General features: G+C 36.4%; 3 protein-coding genes and 1 pseudogene across 3 annotated transcripts; 2 read left to right on the top strand and 2 right to left on the bottom strand.

Annotated features, from left to right (window-relative positions):
* LOC104763683 (putative B3 domain-containing protein At5g66980) lies at positions 2,861–4,106 on the top strand. Its single transcript, XM_010487027.1, has 4 exons — positions 2,861–2,929; positions 3,030–3,510; positions 3,619–3,728; positions 3,807–4,106. Exons 1-4 carry the CDS (start codon positions 2,861–2,863, stop codon positions 4,104–4,106), a joined length of 960 nt encoding a protein of 319 aa, XP_010485329.1.
* Positions 10,471–10,965, top strand: LOC109130544. The gene has a single exon (XM_019240204.1). The coding sequence runs from the start codon at positions 10,550–10,552 to the stop codon at positions 10,799–10,801; it is 252 nt and encodes an 83-aa protein (XP_019095749.1). The 5' UTR covers positions 10,471–10,549; the 3' UTR covers positions 10,802–10,965.
* LOC104762865 lies at positions 11,348–12,454 on the bottom strand (annotated as a pseudogene).
* LOC104762864 (ethylene-responsive transcription factor ERF122-like) lies at positions 13,619–14,198 on the bottom strand. The gene has a single exon (XM_010486260.1). It carries the CDS (start codon positions 14,169–14,171, stop codon positions 13,653–13,655), a length of 519 nt encoding a protein of 172 aa, XP_010484562.1. The 5' UTR covers positions 14,172–14,198; the 3' UTR covers positions 13,619–13,652.

Here is a 20,562-nt window from a genome sequence, read left to right as displayed (position 1 = left end):
TCATAGACAAAAAAGCGCATCATCTTTAGTTTTGTGGCTTCCGATATCAGGTCACTGGATTCTTCTCTCTTAAGAAAAGCCGAAAGCGGGAGGAGTTCACTTGCCTTTATCACCATGTTTGGGAAATCCACCAGCAGGCGTGTCTCAAAAAGGTTTAGCATTTCTTTGGGAAGGATAATTTGTTTTGTTCGTTCTTCAAAAGGAAGTGACTGCACAAGTGCATAAACCTCTTCAACAGTTTTCAATTTTGCTAGCTGCTTTAGACAATTGAACAAATAACGCACAGCCTCATCAATTGGCTAATCAATTCCACAAGCTGATAATATATTATTGGCCTTAACACGGCTTTTTTATTGGGTAAATGAAATTAGTGAATGTTTTTGTGTTACTGTTATTTCTTATTTATAGTTGCATAAATACTTTTGTATAAGAATTAATGTTTTCCAAATTCCAAATTGGTTCTTACTAATCACTAATTATTTGTCATCGATACACACATATCTATTAATCTATATGGTATTTATTTCAAATTTTAAATATAAAGAACTTTTTTTCCATTATCCACTATTATTCTAACTGTTGTAAGAAATGTTAGTTAGTTAGCTTAACTAACATATATGTTTAATTTTCTTTCCCAACAATCCAAACAATCTTTCGTGCACCCCCCTAGATGACTTTAAGTACACAGATTTTGTTTTACTGATTTTTTAATTATAATTATAGTATTACATGACATTTTTTATGTTAAATATAGTATTACATGATATATTGTTCTATTTTCATTGGTTAAACTAATATGGGGTGAATACGGAGGTAAGTATTGTTCTTATTTGTATAAAGTTGATCCTTTTAATCATATTTGACTTTTTTTTTCTTTTCTAGATTGACATAAAAAAAAATGTATCTATCTTATAATCAAAATTCATCTATATTATACATTTTGTATTATGCTATTTTAGTTTTGTTTATTTAAAAATTTATTTTCAACATTAACCCCTAAAAAGTTTTCAAAATTAACACTAGTTCAGATTTTGTTTACTAAATATGTTAAATTTCATTCCAACTAAAAAATAATAGCAATCAATATGAGTATAAAAACTATCAAATATTTAACCACACATTCTGTTGTGTTTTGAACCTGAATCCTTCGCAAGCAAAGAAAACAACAATTTGATTCCCATTTCGTTTTCCAAACCTGTGAGCTTTGATTCTTAACGTAAGAAAAACTTCGATTGATATTTATTTAAATATTATAATTAACATATATATAAACTTAATAAAAAAATTAATTATTACAAATATGTAAAATTTTTAAAAAATACTATATAACGTGGTTATATAGTAGATGAGTTATAAAATGGAGATATTGAAATTAATAAAATATTATTAAATTTGTGTTAACACGGATTAAATCCTCATTTAATTATTTATCAACACTTAGAATATTAGAATATTTGACATAAAATCGAGTTGATTTAACTAAGATTGTGTAAATAATTAAATCATTAGGAAAAATGTGACTTAATCACAATGTATAAATTACTTATTATGTATTTAGATCTCTTAATTTTCTGTTATAATAATTATAAATCAAAATAGAATCTCAAACACTAAAATATATATATATATATAACAAACAAATGGTCATGATTGCGGGTAAAAAAAACAATATAAACATTTAGCCGCACAACAACCGGAAAATTTAGTTATTCTTCTATTTACAAAACTTCTAATATTTACAAATAAATATAACATAAAATATAAATTATAATAAAAAATTATATGTTTGTGGTGTACCGCCGGTTAAAATATAGTATAAGTTCATTATTCTTCCTCAAATTTGTTATTATATCGTAACACGTAAAAATTCATATAAGCATTGATCTTGAAAGTATCATCAGCACACACTAATGCTGGCCTGAAGTTGAACCCCTTCTTCCCGGTGATAGCGAGCATACTTGGCACACGTTTTGGTCTTGTCAACACCTTGACTCATATTTACGTTTTCTAAAACAAGATTACCAACAAAGAAAAAACAATAACAGAGAGTGACTGACCTCGTTCGTAGTCCGATGATCATGATGACTATGCTAGGTTCAGGCTTTCCCGGATCTAGCTTACTAGAGAGGTCAGCTAAGACTAAGATAATCTGAAGTGGTGCGGTTCCGAGTTAAGTCAAGAAATCAAAACCACTAAGGAGATTACAAGAAATAACCTGGTAATTAGATTTCCCTTATGGGGCGTAGCAGGGAGATTGATAGCTTTTACTCTCCATCTCATCCGCGAGCAATCTAGTGATCTCCTTCAAGCAACTCTTTAGCATCATCCTATCCCTGTTGCTTGTTTCACTTTGCTCCTTAGGTGGTTCGACTCTAGCAATTCTGCTAGAGAATGTAGTTTGGAATATCACGAAACCTCCGAGTACTCTTCATAAACAGAGAGGCTGCCTGATATTATAACCGAGATTTTATGATACGAGTGAGTGAGGGAGGAATCCTTCGAAGCTATAAACAACACACCCACAAATGGTTCACAGATACATCTGTCGTTGACCCTAATCGGCAGGATTGGCCCGGGTGTGGTTGGTATATATGTTTATGGGCCTTGATAAATTGTCTTTGGAGGGGGTGTTAAGTTGTAAGAATCACATGTTTTACATAAATAGAAATTAGGGCAGAGAAAGGTAAAGTTCTAAATCTTTTCCTTTTTTTTTTTCCTCTCTCTCTATATATCTCTCAAATCCCTTGTCAGACTTTAGAACATCACACAAGTATTATATCCTCTCGTCTTGTCTAAGAAGATCTTTTGCTTTTAAAATTCAATCACTACAAAAAAAATCACTCTGATTACAGAAGAAATCATGGTTGAAACTGGTAAAGACTTGGAATTTTTCAAGGTCTTTCTCCCTGAATTCAGTTCTCACGAACTGGTATGTATATTTCTTCTCTCTATCTCAGTTCCTTCTTATAATTATTTATCACGTTTTTATAAAAAAGGAAAACAATAACACAATATTTAAATCTGCGCAGGTGATTCCTCCAGCATTCATCGACTTATTAGTAGGGAAGCCATTACCTAAAAAAGCGTTCTTACTCGATGAGATCGGACGGTTGTGGCGTGTAGAGACAGAAACAGAAGACACAGAAGAAAGATTCTGTGTTTTGTTCAAAAAAGGTTGGGAAAGTTTCGCAAAAGATCAATCTCTTGAATTTGGAGACTTTCTTGTGTTTAGTTACGACGGCGATTCGAGATTCTCCGTTAGGATTTTCGCTCAAGACGGAATTAGAAGAGATGTTGGTGTCGTCACAACCACGGTAGGATCTAGGGTTTCTGTTGACAATGAACCGGTTGATGATATTTGTACTAAACCGGAAAGTAGGAAAGATTGTGGCAATAAGCGGAAACGGGAACACGATTCGGTCAACGATAAACCGGATCAGTATGAATCAACTAGCAAAATCAAATCGGAACATCGTGATAAGACTCAGAGAACAATTAACCGGGCTGGAGGTAATTTAACATTAATTTTTCGGTTTTTATTTTGACTTTTTTTTTCTTCATTCAAGTTTTCAAGTGTTTTGAATCATATTATATATATTTGTTCGGTGTTATGCATAGATCCTTGTGACATATCATGGTTTCGTGAGGATGGAGTTGAAGAATTGGTTTATAAACCCAAGAATCCGCATTTTCTAAGGAATATTACAAGCAGTTCATATCAGAAACTGGTGAGTTTAAAAGAACCAATTTTATGAATTCTGTCTTCATTAATGGTTTACCGAATATAAATTTCTATGTTTTGCTAGGAAATACCAACAACTTTTCTGAAATTGAATGGGATCGAATTGGAGGAAGAACTTGAGCTTCGTGATGAAGATGGAAAGAAGTGGCCTTTGAAGGTTGAGAATCACTGTAGAGGACAAAGGTTCTCATTTGCAACATGGTCATGTTTCTGTAAAAGCCAAAAGTTGAGGAAGAACCACAAGTTTTTACTCGAGTTTATTGTACCAAGGACTGGGAGATGCAACGAGATTCAAGTTCATATTATCAGTGGGAGATTGCCTACCACTATGACGACAACTAAATACCAAGTTCTTGCTATGTAATTAGCTTTAAAAGTATACAACTTTATGTGTTATATTATGTTTGGCTTCTTTTTTGTTACTATTATATAGTTGCATCAATTTAGATTTTTGCATCAGTTAGAAAATTCCAAATTATCTCTATGGTAATTATTTCAAATTTTAAATGTAATGGGATTTTGTTTTTCATTATCCACTTCCCTCACGTAATCTCAAAAAGTACTTCCATGTCTTTTCTTTGCTAATGTGTTATATGAATTTGATTGAACCAAGATTAGAATATTTTTTGAAATTTTTTTAGTTTAATGTTTTACAATATACTGTACTACTAATCAACAATAGATTTTGTAACATATTTTAAAAAATTGGGTTGATTGATTTGAACATAAACTGAGGTGATCAACCGTTAAAGTGTCATATCTTTTTCCATAAATTAAAACGAATTTAGCATAACTAGTGTGACTTCAAGATTGCCTAGCCGTTTTTTTTAACGGCTATAGGTTTTGGTTGATGATATGATTGATAAACGGTGAATCTGTATTACAAAACAGAACATAATTTACGCTAATTCATCACTCGACTATTCCATCTTACTCTTATTTAGTAGAGAATATAAATATGTAATTCTAATTAATTGATAAGATTATATGTTCTAATTAATCGATAACATACTTTTTTTTGACTAGTTGAAAACGTTGCTTTTTGCTCTGGTGGCGACAAAAAAAGCGACTTAGGGTTTCTTCCTTCGTGCACACGTTCTGATGCCGTCGGAGGATCTTACGCCGGGGGCTAGTGGTGGTCTTGGTTTGGGTGACTCCGGGATGACAGAACATTCGGAGGAGGGTGAGATTATAGGAAATAATACAGTGATTGAAGATTTTACGAAAAGTGTTTTGGGTTTGTCTGATCAGACAAGGGTCGGAGGTGTAGTGCCCAAGGAGAAGGTGAGCGAGAGTTCTCCTGTGGGGGATTTAGTTACGCAACGGACAGCTATTAATGACAAGCGATCATGGGTTGCTATGGTAAAGAACTCAGGGGAACTGGAAAAGATGCATTTGGCTATTGAACAGATTGATGGTATGCCGACTGTAACACTACCAGACAAAATTTTTGAAGATGCACATCCGTTGTGGGAAGATTTCCTTGTGGGGAGGTTCCTAGCTAAGGCTCCTTTTGTGGGAGGTATTCATGCCTTAGTTAATAAGATTTGGACTTTGGGGGATAAGACAGTGAAGATTGATGTTATTGTTGTTGACAATAAAACAATGCGATTTCGTATTCCGGATGGTCGCATTAGATCAAGAGTTTTAAAACGTGGTATGTGGAATTTGTGTGGGGTTCCAGTAGTTTTGTCGAAATGGAGTCCTATCACAGAGATGGAACAAGAAGAGATCAAAACTATCCCTCTTTGGGTCATAGTTAAAAATGTACCACCTAAGTATTTTTCATGGAAGGTGCTGAGTGCTATTACGAGTCCTTTAGGAGTTCCCAAAAAGCTTCATTCGGACACAGAGGCGTGTAAAACTTTTGACGAGGCTAAGGTTTTTGTGGAAGTGGATTTAACAAAGAACCTTCCAAAGAACATGTCTTTCAAATCAGAAAAGGGAGGGGATACGATTGTGGAGTTTGTGTATCCTTGGTTGCCGGATAGATGCACGACATGTTCAAAATGGGGTCATCTTGGCTCAGCTTGTTTGCAAAAGTCCACTCCCACAGTGGCTACTGATGTAGTTACGGAAACTGTGGACATGTGTATGACAGGTTCACAGTCAGAAGAGGTTGGTGATACTAGTCAGGCTCAGGTAGATGATAAGACAAAGGGTATTATGGCATCTCCAGGGGGTGATGTAGTGCGAGAGGGGGTAGAGGCCATTAAGGATTTGGGTTGGAACACTCCCACAAAAAGTATTCGCAGTCCCAGAAAAGACTCGAGTAATACCGAGGTGTCTATTGTGTCTAATTCTTTTGCTTGCCTTAGTGATAAGGGTGAGTCAGAGGAGGATGTTACCACCATTGATGTAGACACAACTACTACTTCTGATGATACAAATAAGGTAGCTGCTTTGTATGTCACGATTGATAAGGGCCAAGCGAACAACACAGCTGTTGGGTTTGATAAGGATCCGTCAGGTGTCGGAGTTGCGCTCAGACCTTCTCTACCTCGGGTTTCAAAAGAGGAACATAAGTTTATCTCGACAAATGGATCACAGAGTACTAGGATACAACCTCCTAGGAATCTGAAACCACGTCACATCCCAAAACAATTTTAATGTCGGGTTTCTTTTGGAATATCTGGGGTTTTAACAAAAAAGAAAAGCATAAAGTTGTGAAGGAGTGGATGTCTCGGAGTAGTTTTGATTTTGGTTGCTTGATTGAGACGAAAGTGAAGGAGAGAAGGGCAGATCGAGTGGTTGAGTCAGTTTTTGCAAATTGGTCCTTCCTCTCAAATTATGATGAACATCGTTTAGGACGACTCTGGTTGGTATGGAGGAATAATGTGAGGGTAACTCTGATTTACAGAACATCTCAGATGATCACCTGTTCCATCTATATAGAAGGAAGGTCTGAGTTCTTTGTCTCTTTTATCTACGCCTCTAATTTGGTTGCAGAACGGAAAACCCTATGGAGTGGTCTTCGACACCACAAAGATTCACCTTTGTTTAAGGACAAGGCATGGCTCATTTGTGGTGATTTTAATGAAACTTTGGAGGGTGGTGATCACTCTTTAAATGCATCTCTTCCTCACATTACTTCAGGGATGCGAGATTTTCAGGATCTCACTCGTTATTGTGAACTCACGGATATGAGTTATCAAGGGCAGAGGTTTACTTGGAGCAACAAGCGCCACAACGGTGTTATATGCAAGAAGCTAGACCGAATGTTGGTGACTCAGCAATGGCTTCAGGAGTATCCTCAATCCTACTCGGTTTTTGAACCAGGGGTTGTTCCGATCATTTACGCTGCAGGTTCTATATCTCAGCGGTTGAGAGGAGGGTCAAGCGTCCTTTTAAGTTTGTGAATGCCATTACTAATCATCCTGACTACAAAACAGTCTTAGCGGAGAAATGGGGTGCGTCTCAAGCTCTGTTTCATTCCACCTCTGCAATGCATAGATTCTCCAAGAAATTAAAAGTCCTAAAACCACATTTGAGAACTATGGGGAAACAAATGATTGGTGCTATTTCTGCTCGCACAAAAGCTGCTTACAAGCTTTTGTGTGATCTGCAGGAGAAGACGTTAGCGAATCCTTCTTCTAAAGCAGTGTGTGAGGAAGCTGATGCATATGCCAAATGGAAAAGGTTATCAGACATTGAGGAGGTATATCTAAAACAAAAATCGAAGCTCCATTGAATGCGAGTTGGAGATCAAAACAATAAATCCTTTTACACATCAGCCACTCTTAGGGAGGTACGGAATAATATTCGAGAAATTCTATTTGAGGATGGGAGAGTAGTCAACACTCAAGAAAATATAACAGCTGAAGCAGAGAGATATTTTAAGGGATTTCTACAATTGCAGCCTATAGATTATGTAGAATGGTCCCTGGAGGAGTTGCAACACTTGTTGGAATTTCGATGTAGTGAGAGTGATAAGAGCTTACTCACTCATGAGGTCACTAAAGAGGAAGTTCGAAGAGTATTATTTGCCATGCCTAGTTACAAATCTCCAGGTCCGGATGGGTTTAATGTTGAGTTTTTTAAAGAATCATTGGAGATTGTGGGAGATGACTTCTTGGTAGCCATCCAATCTTTTTTCATAACAAGATTCCTGCCCAAAGGAATAAACTCCACCATTTTAGCTCTCATCCCAAAGAAGAAGCAAGCTAGAGTCATGAAAGACTACAGACGAATATCATGTTGCAATGTATTGTATAAAGTTGTTTCAAAAATCCTTGCCAACCGACTTAAGATCATCCTCCCAAAGTTCATATTGCCGAACCAGTCTGCTTTTGTCAAAAACAGATTGTTGATGGAGAATGTCCTACTTGCTACAGAGGTCATTAAGGATTATCACAAAGATTCAGTCTCACCACGTTGTGCTATGAAGATCGATATATCAAAAGCTTTTGATTCAGTACAGTGGAGTTTTTTGCTCAATACTTTACGAGCTCTAAACTTCCCTGAGCAGTATATCCACTGGATTAAGACCTGCATCACTACTGCATCATTCTCTGTCCAGGTTAATGGAGAATTAGCTGGTTATTTCAATAGCAAGAGAGGTCTTCGTCAAGGCTGCTCTCTCAGTCCTTATTTGTTTGTTATCTGCATGAACGTCCTCTCTCATAAATTGGACAAGGCTGCAGGAAACAACGTTTTTGGCTACCATCCTCACTGTAGACACATGAAGCTCACCCACCTATGCTTTGCAGATGACTTGCTCGTGTTATTGGACGGTACAAAGTCCTCTATAAGTGGTGTTTTGGAAGTTTTTGATGATTTTGCTACTCATTCGGGCCTCAAAGTCAGTATAGAAAAATCAACAATTTACACGGTTGGTGTAACGATAGAGGATAGGGAGGAGATATTACAGCACTTCCCTTTCGAATACGGTTCTCTGCCAGTAAGATATCTCGGGTTACCACTGCTACCAAATAGAATGTCCTCTGCTGATTATCTCCCTCTCGTGGAGACCATTCGGACAAAGATCATATCCTGGACCGCACGAGTGCTCTCCTTCGCGGGGAGGCTACAACTTATATGTTCAATCATTTTGAGCATCACAAACTTCTGGATTTCAGCCTTCCGTCTACCAATAGCCTGCATCAGAGAGATTGATTAGATGTGTTATGTTTTTCTGTTGTCAGGTCCTACTTTGAATGCTAAGAAAGCTAAGGTTGCTTGGTCAGAGGTATGTCTTCCAAAACATGAAGGTGGTCTGGGCCTTCGCTCAATAGAGGAAGCAAATAAGGTTGCTATTCTTAAACTGATATGGAGACTTTTCTCTGCAAAAGATTCGCTATGGGTGAATTGGGTAACACATTATCTCATTCGAAGTGGATCTATCTGGACAGAGAGAGCTAATTCCACTGGTGGATCATGGATTTGGAAAAAACTCTTGAAATATAGAGAACTGGCAAAACAGTTTCATAGAGTAGAAGCGCATAATGGGGAGAATACATCTTTCTCGTTTGATGACTGGTCCTCCTTAGGTCGTCTCTATGATTCTTTGGGAGAAAGAGGTTGTATAACCATGGGCATACCATCTTCAAGTACTCTGGCAGAGGCTCTCGTTATGACTAGACGGAGACAACATCGATCGACGCTTCTCAACTCGGTTGAAAAGGAAATACAAAATTTCCAGTTCACACGGGTTTCAGCTCAACATGATGTTGCTTTATGGAAAGGTCAGAATAACCACTACCGTAACCAATTCACAACAAAAGCTACATGGCACCATATACATGTGGCTAAACCCACAATGGAGCACCATCGAGCCATCTGGTTTCCCAACACCACACCCAAATATGCGTTAATCACTTGGTTGGTGGCGAAAAACAGGATAACAACGGGAGAAAGAATCCATCAATGGAATCCTAAGGCTCTCACACGTTGCATATTTTGCAGGCACTCTATGGAGACTAGAGAGCATCTATTCTTCTCTTGTTCTTTCTCTCAACAAGTGTGGGATGCGCTTGTTAATCGGTTACTTTTGGATAAGTACTCAACACACTGGAAGGAGGTCATAGTTCTACTAGCTGGCGACACATTGGACAAGACAACACGATTCCTGGTGGGATATGCTTTTCAGAACACCATTCACTCAAGATGGAGAGAACGAAATGACAGACGTCACGGCGAGCCCCCTTCGACAGTGAAACGCCTCGCCAAATTTATTGATAAGAATGTTCGAAATAGGGTGAGCACAACAAACTGAGGGTGAAGGTCCTACTATTTAAGTTTGGTTTAGAGCAAAACTTAATTAAGAATGCTATTTAAATTTCTGTCTCAAAAACATTATGATAAATTTTGTAACAAGTTTATTTTTTTTGAATATAATTTAATATTAAATTCAAAATATATATATATATATATAAATATATATATATATATATATAATGTCGTTTTGTCTCTGTTACGCAAGCAATGACAACAAACTAAAATAAGTACCATTTAAGGGAGGCATTAAGAAGGCACTAATTGCAAGCAAAATAGAATAATACAAAAGCTAAGACGAATGCACGTAGGAGAGCACATAGTTTTTGTCCTTTTCTTAGTTTCTTTCTTATATAAACTAACGAAAAGCCAAATCAGCCACCGGTTTTCACAGAACCAACGGGACCAAGGCCCAATGTAATACGATTATCTCCCCCACAAAAAGATAAATAATAAACAACTAACAAATATCTGAATGCGAAGTCTCACCAATCCACTAATATATATAAATACACACGAGAGTGTGTGTTGTTTTACTACACAATATTTTTCTTTGTTCCATCAACAACAACAACAAAATATCGAAAAGCTTCAATGGAGTTTGTGACTTCGAAAGAAGAGGAGATATGTTTGAAAGAGGAGCAAGTGTCGAAGCAGCTACACCTGAAATCGTCTGAAACGCAAACGCAGACGCTGAACAAAAAAGCCGTTCTTAACCGCATCCGCAACCACAAATGTATTTACAAAATCAAGAGTCTTCTCCACACCACCGCCGCTAATAACGGATCCACCGTCGACGCTGATCATCACTGGATTGATGGTGGCGATGTCTTCTCTTGTCCGTGAATTTTGCCACGTGTCATACACGTGTGTTGTTTATGTTACTCTCTCTTGTCTATTCGTGTAATCGAAATTAGTATCCAAAAATACAACTTGTTTAATTTCTAGTGAGTAGATTTCGATATTCACGATAAATTGATGATCACCACCGTTGATCTTTAGCGGTTTAATTATTGCCTTATTCGGAAGCGGTGCAATGGATAAATTGGGCCACGCGTGATTATTAATTGTTTGGGCTTCTCAAGTCTTATTTAAAAACCCAAAGTTGGATTTTGCATTCGATTTTTTTCAGTGACCAACACAAATACTAGAAAACCAAAAAAGTCAACAACAAAAAAGAAAACTGGAATGATACATACTCGTCTAATACCAAAACCAAGTTTCATGAGAATTAACCTAGAGCATCAAAAGAGACAAGTGTTGACACGTATAACTCCATCAACATCATTCTTCTTCGTCATACACGACACAAACAGTAGTATACGTAGTAGCATCATAAACTCAAGTCATTGAAGGTTAGATCACAACACACTATAGACGAGATCTGTGCTCTTATGAAGAAGACGAGAAGACCCGTCTTTGTTTGTAGTTAGCCTTGAAGCAAGCCTGCCTCAGCCTCTTAGTCTTTTCCCCTAATTTCGAATCAGGAACCTCCTCAATCATCTTCTTCTCCATCTCCAAAAGCTCCAAAGCGTTCCTCAGCTTACTCTTGTTCGTTTCCTCCGTATTCCGTAATGAGTCCTTTCCAAAAAGAGAATCACATATATAAAGTGTTATCCCCAAAAATGATAAGCAGGTCGATTGATTATGTTATATAAAGATATATCTCTGTTGACGTACCTTGAGGTTAGTAATCAGAGTGTTAAGGCTCGAGAGCTTACGATGAGGCCATCGAGGAATACCTAACTCACGACATTTTTTTTTCAGGAAAGTTACTCCAATGTTAAGCTCCTTGGCTGCTTTAGCTATCGGCATGTAGAAGTACTGCTTCATCATTTCCCTTGACAATCTACTACTGACCATATCTTCTCTATATCGCCTCTTCACTATTATCCTCTTCTGTCTTCCTGTCTCTTTTAATGTCTTTGTGTTATCATCTTCATAACATATTTTCTCCACATTTGGATCTCCCATGCTATTAGTACTTCTTGAATTAGGTTCGACCTAATTATTGTAGTTACCATTATTCTCATTCCACGATCCGCTCAATACATCTGTTACACAATATAAACTAATATTATCGTCCAAGCATGCATGAATATATATGTGTGTGTATGTATATGTATATATACCTAGAGAGAAAGTACTAGAGATGGCTTCAAGACCAAGGGAAGCCAGAAACGTATTATCAGCCGCAAAGGTAGTAGAGTAAGGATGAACGATGCTATCTTGGAAAGAAAACCAACTCTGAGTTTGAAAATCCTTAAAAGGGTTAATGAAAGAGCTGCAAAAACTCAAACAACAACAACAAACAAAGCATCTTAGATTCGTTTAATGCAAGCAAATCATTTAATTGTTTAATCAAACAGTGAAACCATAAGTGACTTACTTCTGGTCGATGAAAAGTGATTGATCGAAAAACGAGAATATGTCTTCTTGAATGAATGAGTCAAAGTTGTTGGCCTCTGACCAGATCATAAGAGGTTTTTGATCAGCCATAACTATTGAAAGGGGATAGATAGATTGTAACGTTGTTCTGTCTTAATTAGAAGGAGGAAATGAATCGTGTGCATGTATATATATATAAATGAGTTTTGGAATGTATTATAAAAGTATATGCATAGACAGAGAAAGTACATGAATAGTGGGAAGTGGGTATTTAGTTCTCGGAGATGGTGAGCCGTCAAAATCATTATATGGTTACTGTAAGTTACGAGAGAGATAGTAAGTAGAAATTAATGATTAGTGTTGATTATTTTTTGGTTAATAGGGATAAGTCATTACACTTAATGCTAATTATATCTATTAATCATAGGCCGTAAGGTGTAAACGTTCAACAATTTCATAGGCTTAGGTTCCCCATCCCATCACATGCAATGCGACTTCATGATATCTTTGCTTGTTGCCATCTTTCAAAATCTTCTCTTTTTTCGAAAATAATCATGAGAATCACTCTACTCTCCAAGACGTATATTTACGTGAGTATATATTTAATAAATATTGACATAAACATAGGTTAAATATTTAATAAATATTGACATAAACATAGGTTAAATATTGACATAAACATAGGTTTCCAAATTTTTGTTGTGGCTAAAAGTGTTGTGTTACATGCAAGGTCAATACGGTAGCCGGTGGCTGGTGCGATCAATGTATGTGTGTAAATATAAACTATACATATGGCTAAATTCACAATACACTGTAGTAACTAATTTCGTTAGAAATGAATATTGCTAAGGACAATGATCTTCTCTCTTCTGGTAAGTATATAGTATAATCTATTTTGATTAGTTACCTCAACACGTTACCATGCAAAACTAGTACTCCATTATAATATCATAGCAAACGTCCATCTCTTTTAGAAATGTGCTTGTGTTTTTACCGTAACCGTTTTTATTTTCCCAATGATTATGAATTCAGTTTTTGAATATATCTTCCATTCATATATTTTAAACTTCATTGCTTGATGAACATAAGTTATAGCACATAAAAAAAATCTAAAAAGTAATCTTTATTAAAAAAAAACCAATACAATTGAAAATCAATAAATAGTAAAAACCAGAAAAATCAATCTCAATGAAAGCGTAAAGAGTAGTATTGTATATATATATAACTCTGGTTTTATTTAGTTTTCAATGGTAAATACAACATTTCCACCTTGCCGTGTATGATCACCGACCAAAACTATATTTCTCAGTCAACTCCTCCGCCGCTTAAATCCTTCTCCGTTCGTTGTACCACGTCTTGCTGATGTTCTCCCGACAATTTCAGCCGCCGCCTCGTCGTAAGCACGCGCCGCCATCTCCGCGGTCGGAAACGCTCCAAGCCACCTCCTTTCTTTCATACTCGGGTCCCATATCTCCGCCGCCCAATTACCCGATGGCTTTCGCCTCACTCCTTTGTATTTCTTCTCCTTCCTCATCTCTCCTCGAGGCCGTTGGAATGTGCAGCCGTAGCAACCCGTGACGCCACAGAGAGGACAAGGGCCAGCGTCCGGAGGCGGAAGAGCTGCTTCGGCAACGATCAAGTTTGATGATGACGTGTGACCTCCGGAATTGGATATCACTTGTCGCAGAGCAGAGACCATGATCCCATGCTCTTGATCCCTAGTCAAGTACGAAGAAGAAGGAGGTGGTGGTGATGCAACAGCGGTGACATTTTCGTTTTGATCGTTTGAGAGAACATTTTCTGAACAATCCGTTTTCGAAGAATTCATTTTCGACGGTAATCATGAAGGGCTGGCTACAAAGGATCCGAAGTTGTGTGAAGATTTAGAAAACAAACTGACCGAGTAGGGGCTTTATATATAGGCAAAGGCAATGAATGGTACTTGTTACCATTTATGTATCAAAGTTACGATCTAGGCCGAAATAAGTTACTTGACGACGAAGAAAGTCATTTCCGCGCGTGTTTGTTTAAGCACCAAATGGGTCAACGGTTTATATATATAAGTTCAAAAATAAAAGTATTGTCAAAAAAAAAAAAGTTCAAAAACAAAAGGTTCTTTTTTTTTGTCAAATTAAAAACAAAAGGTTCATGACTATCATGTTTTAGTAAAAAAGTTTTACGCTTTGTTATTTGAAAATAAAGTTGTAAATAATCAATTTAGTTACAATTAATGTCGTATATCTATTATGAAGAAATAAAATATAATACATAAAAGATAAATATATTTATATTTATACAGAAACTATAAGTAATTGGGTATAGGTCAATTATAATTATATGGTTAAAACATTGGAAAACAAATAACGAATTTAGAGGTGTATACCATGGTTGTCCACAAATTTACATATAAAAAAAGTCGCTACAATTATTAGTATATTCATACCACCTTAGATTCTAGCTAATCAATTTTGCGACAATCTTTTTTTGTTTTCATTCGATCTGTATCGCTTAGTCAGTCCGTTTTAGATTCATTACACTGATTATATATGTTTTCACACGATCCGTTTGAGTTACAAAATTGAGTGGCAAAAACTAATTTTAGTGCCATTTTGACCAAAAAACAAAAAAAAACTAATTTTAGTGCCATTTTGACCAAAAAACAAAAAAAAACTAATTTTAGTGCCACTAGACATACAGTAGGAAGGAAAAAGCAAATGGTACTACTACAGAAAGGTAGCACGTTGTTAATTCACATGTGGGTTCCATGTAGTCCACACGCGGCGCGACGTTGCAACCGATAAAAAACAAATGGCACACAATGGTTATCACAATTCATATTTCACACTTTCTATAAATTCACTTTTCTTTTATAATTTTCAGCTAGGTTAAATAGAAACGGAAACAAATACGTGGAAATGAAACGTTTTAGAAACAGAAAACGATAATTTTTTAAAATTACAAAATAGAAACGTTTCTAAAATTATCCAGGATATATATGTATATACATAGTAAAACACCAAATATAAAACCTATATCAAAAGAATATTTGAAACAACATAAATTTTAAATAGTTGAATTAAAACATTAATATATTATATATTTATATGTATTATGAATATATATTTTATTTATTAAGTTTCTAAGCTAAAAAAATTTTCATCGTATTTCCAAAACAAAAACGAAGTTTTCATCGTGTTTTCAAACAGAAAATTTTAAGAATTGTGTTTCCGTGGCTTGTTTACGTGTTTCCACGAGTTTCTATTTCTGAAACGTTTCGGAAATGGAAAACGGACCTCAAAACGAGTTTCCATGTAACATAGATTTTCAGACTGTAACTATAATATTCAGAATTTAATCCCACCCAAAAATAAAAACTATCAGCTTATTACATAAATAAACTATTTTATCCCGCCGACAAAAGAAAAAAAAACTATTTTACCCCTCTTTTTTTTTGTTAAGTTTCTTGTGGATGTTGTAATTGGTCTTTCGAATTGTATATCATCAGTTGACAAAGAAAAAGGAAAAAAAGATACATGTCACTTTCGAGTTTTGAATTGGTAATACCAATTTATACCGATTTAGCTTATACATCTCTATCTTTTTTTTTTTGTCAAACAAACTGCCATTATAGCTTAGATCCTCAGTGAGGAGAGTTCATACAAAGGAGAAATTAAAGGATTACAAAGCATAAAAGGGTTACAAAGCTTATAAAGATATTGGTTCCATGAGTTATCCAAGGAGGTGCAAGACTTTGGGAGACTAGCAATGCTTGAAGAATCTGTTGGGACCATGGTGGAGTCGCACATGAAGATACACTTCACAACTTCCTCGATCAGCATGTGATCAATACTGGCTCTTGCAATATATGCAGGGGAGCTTTTACAAATGTGGTACTTAGGGGGAGTGGGGGAAGGGGTTCTTGTCAACAAGATAATGATCAAATCTTTTTGTCCCAAAGTTCTTATATTTTCTTGCTTAATTCTCTGCACAGTGGCTGGGGCAATAACTGGTACTCGTAAGTGAAATATGTAATGCCAGAGCAAAGCAGGTGGGTCCTCCCTCGCATGTAGCCATTGGCCATGGAGGTTAAGGAGTTCCACACAAAGCTTATAGCCGTTATTACATTGCCAAAGTAAAGCAGAATCGAGTTTACATCCTATAAACGGTTGATGAAAATTGAGAGGTGGGATTGGTATATGATTGAACCTACGAAGAAGAGAGCAAATTTGTAGCAAAACAGGTAGGTCCTTCCTCTCATGAAGCTCAAAGCCATGGAGGTTAAGGAGTCCCACATAAAGCCTGTAGTCAGCTTTGCCCTGGAGCATTAAGATAGGTACTAGGTTAGGACCAATGGGGAAATCGTGATGGTACATATGGAGGGTTTTGGTGAGCTTTTGATACAATCGTTCCAACTGATCTTGACAAGGGTATTTATCAAACCAACCTAAAAAGGCTTTTGCATATCTACTAAGGCTGCAAGCTACAACAGAAGTATGAGAAGCTAATAGGATTGTATTAGAGAAAATTGAGTAGGGTCTAACAAGCTTCAACATCAGGCATGTATCATACTCTAACCGAGATACTCTATCTACCAGGATTTGTACATGAGAATTGGGCTCAAACCTGGATCGATATGACTGAGGTGGAGTGGGTATGGAGCTGCATTGGAGGCGAGAGTCAGCATGACTCTGTCCAGCAGGAGGGTTTGAGGAAAGCACTTTGATATGGTTTGTGAAGGCAATCATCGTTGGACAAAGAGGCGGATTGGAGCAGAGTAGATCTGGTACACAAACTAGAAGGACCAGAGATGCAGGAGGAGGATAACGGTTCACCAAGGTTGAAACCTTAACAGTCAATATCATGCTCAGTTCCAGCGGCAGCACAGATCGCCCTTCCAAATGCAGCCAAGTAGAGCACTTGGTGGGTGGATATACATCCAAGGAGCAAGGAGATGCTGAGGTTGCCTTCAAGGGGAGCCGGCAAGAGATACATAAAGCAAGACAAACAAGGCGTATAATGGTCTCATATTTGTCATCGAAGGGCTGGGGTCTCGAGAAAATCACCTCGCCGAGAAGACCCATCGTTTGAGCAGAGAGGGGGGAGAGCGACTGAAGCTGAAGCGGAGTCGGAGTAGCTTGAAAAACCGATGAATTCGAAATCAGTCCAGAAATAGAGTTGGTAGTAGAGAGGAATACACTGACGAAGGGACAGTGACCCAGCGGCGCCGATCTGGTTCGACGCCGCCGGGAAGAGAGATTTCAGTGGTTGTGTTAGAAAGAAAAGCGGCTAGGACGAACGATTTCAGTAAATCCCTTTTATACATCTCTATATTAATATTTATAAGTCAACATTCAAGTCATTTTCTATACCTTTCGAGATTGAGCTGAAATTGATCAATTATAGGTTCAACGTTCAAGCCAATTATTCAATACGATTAGGTATAAGCAAAAAAAGTTGATTGTTGTCTTATACACAATATAGTACTACGGGGCATGTTTTTTCTCTTTTTCTTTGTCTTTTTGACGTCGAAGTTTTTTTTTTTTTTTTGATTAATTATGGAATTGGACATTCGGGTACCGACCCAATCGGATACCTCTACATATCATTTTCGAATTATGAACGCCGTTATATGCCAAGATACTGAGATAGTTTCTATAAAATCACGTTTTAATATTTAATGATAAACGCTTGGACTTCTTCCAACTCAAATTGGTATAGGCATTGCAATCGTTATTCGATTGAGCTGAGAGTATTTTTGCTCACCGTCATTAATATTTTCTAATCACCCAATTTCGTGAACATTTATTTTCCCGATAATGTACGTCAATTAGAAATGATGAAATTACAAAGCATCAAATTTTGATCATCTTCGACCATATAAAGATTCACTAACAACACACCTTGCTGCAGCCACTGGCTTGGTTGTAAAATAATTGATTCACTAACTCAAGCATGTATTCTATTGGCCTTTCTTCAAGGTCGGTGTCTACTAATTACGGTGGTCCAAAGAAAATAATATAATTGTGCTTTTTGGTCCATAAATCTAGTTTGGGCTTTTTGGTCTAATGAATCATTACACGATCAAACCCATAAAACCCTCCTAATTTGTTCCTCCCTCGTTATCGTGGGGAACCATTTTCTTTTCTCCATGAAATCTGATTTCGTCGAAGAAGAAGAAGAAGATGGCGTTGGATGATCTGAAAGTTGGGTTAACGTGTTCCATACAAAAAGATGCATAACAAAGCCGTCTTGGATGAGATGACTCTGAAGTCTGAAGTATTTGCTTGATGGTTTTTGAAGTATTTGCTTGATGGTTTTTAATAGGAGGACCCATCAATATGTGTAGCTTTATAAATAAAATATAGAAGCTCCTCCCAACACTTCCTCTCTCCCTATTCCTCTTTCTTTCTCACTACGAATCTCTAATTTATCTCCGATCATATTCCTCACTATAGTCATGTAACACAAATCTCAAAAAAATGCTAACATCATCTGTCTAAAGAATTGTTCTTTCTCTGTTCTGAGTTGAAACATGATCGATGTTGACCGGGGAACAACTACCGGTTTGACTCAAGCAGCCGGTCTTCGTCGTCTCTCAGCCCGCGCCGCCGCTGTTGCTTCATCTACTCCGACGATCAGAAACAGCCTTCAATCTTTCTCCCCCTTCGCTCATAAAGTAATAAACTCAGGTATCAATATCAAACCTGGTCTCTCCGTATTGGTGTATGGGTTGACAGTCCATGGGCTTTGTTATGTCGATTATTATAAACTCTAATATTATTGTAAACTCTAAGACCTAGTCTTATATAAACAATTGTTATCATTGATTAAGAGGGATAACACAATAATAAAGAATTTCTCCCAAAACTTTTCTCTAGTTTTTTCATGGTATCAGAACAAACAATCTTTTTAGATCTAAATTAAAGCTTTCGCGTTAGTATTTTTGTGATTCGAATGATCATGGGATGTGAAGACGATGGCTGTGATGAAGACGAACCAGACGATTTCAAAGACGTAAATGTATGTAGTCTAAATAGTGAAGATTACGTGATTTTGTTTTCTTTTCTTAATTACTGGGGTATTATTTGATTTTTTTTTTTTTTTTTTTAAAAAAAAAAAAAAAAAAAAAAAAAAAAAAGAAAAGAAGCAATTATGGTTACGTCATAGGAGAATTTGGTTATGTGTCTCGTCGTTTGTGTCTCCGATCTAGCAGCTTGTTAGAGGAAGATAGTTTTGTTTTTGTTTTTTTTTTTTCTTTTGCAATAATTAATCGGGGTTTTCTTTTATTTAAACTATTGATTATGGTTTTCAGGGTTATAGGGTTAGGGTTTACATGAGTTTGAGTTATGAATTTTTCTGGGGTTTTTATTTGGTAATAGTTTTACCATTACGAGGGAGTTGTTTGGAACGCTCATGTTTTTAGGTCAATTTCTTTTGTGTCCGATTTGTGGACTGTCTGAGATTAGGACAATTATGTGTGGAGATTGCAGGATTTGCACCCATGGGATGTCATTATTCCCTTTTACCAAAGACCGAAGATGAGCTAAAGTTCCATCCCTATATTCAAGATTAAAGTTTATGTCTGGAGGCGTTTGTTGACATGATTTGTCTGTACTTGACAAGTGTCCATGACATACGTGTTCCGCTTTTCTATTACAAAGTTTGCGTTTTGCGCCCCACATTTGTCGTGCAGAAGAATATTGGTGTATGGACCGACAGTTCATGTTAAACTTTGTTATGTCGGTTATTATAAACCATAATATTGTTGTAAACCTTAAAACCTAGTCTTATATAAACCATTGTATCATTGATTATGAGGAATAACACAATAATAAAGAATTTCTCCCGAAACCCTTCTCTAGTTTCTTCGTGATACCCATGAAGACAGTAACCTTACCTCAAACACACCAAACCATATGTCAGTAAAATTATTGTTTCCTACTTTTGTAATTCTTCTTCTCTCGATTTCACATTTATTATCCTTCTATACATAAATAAATAGTTCCATGTTCAGGAACAAGGTTAAAAAAAACTGTCCATAGAAATAACGGTCAAAATAGATAAATAATGTCTTTTCTAGTAATCATAATAGAGTTATTGTTGTCAACAATTATAAAATTGAAAAGTAATGTCTTTGTATAAATTATCTTCTGTTTCAGGCCTATATATACATTGCAATGCAAGGAATATCTGAAAGCTTTTTTTTTTTTTTTTTTTTT

The sequence above is a fragment of the Camelina sativa genome, chromosome 18, assembly GCF_000633955.1.
Source record: "Camelina sativa cultivar DH55 chromosome 18, Cs, whole genome shotgun sequence".
NCBI classification, from domain to species: Eukaryota; Viridiplantae; Streptophyta; class Magnoliopsida; order Brassicales; family Brassicaceae; genus Camelina; species Camelina sativa.
Note: the sequence above shows the minus strand (reverse complement) of the source record. Positions and strands in the feature narration are given on the sequence as shown.

Excerpts from the sequence above, each read along its gene's own strand:
- LOC109130544 (XM_019240204.1), top strand. The coding sequence starts at position 10,550 with ATGGAGTTTGTGACTTCGAAAGAAGAGGAGATATGTTTGAAAGAGGAG.
- LOC104763683 (XM_010487027.1), top strand. The coding sequence starts at position 2,861 with ATGGTTGAAACTGGTAAAGACTTGGAATTTTTCAAGGTCTTTCTCCCT. Across the intron at positions 3,511-3,618 it reads AACAATTAACCGGGCTGGAG|ATCCTTGTGACATATCATGG; the intron begins GTAATTTAACAT and ends TGTTATGCATAG. Across the intron at positions 3,729-3,806 it reads GCAGTTCATATCAGAAACTG|GAAATACCAACAACTTTTCT; the intron begins GTGAGTTTAAAA and ends ATGTTTTGCTAG.
- LOC104762864 (XM_010486260.1), bottom strand. The coding sequence starts at position 14,171 with ATGAATTCTTCGAAAACGGATTGTTCAGAAAATGTTCTCTCAAACGAT.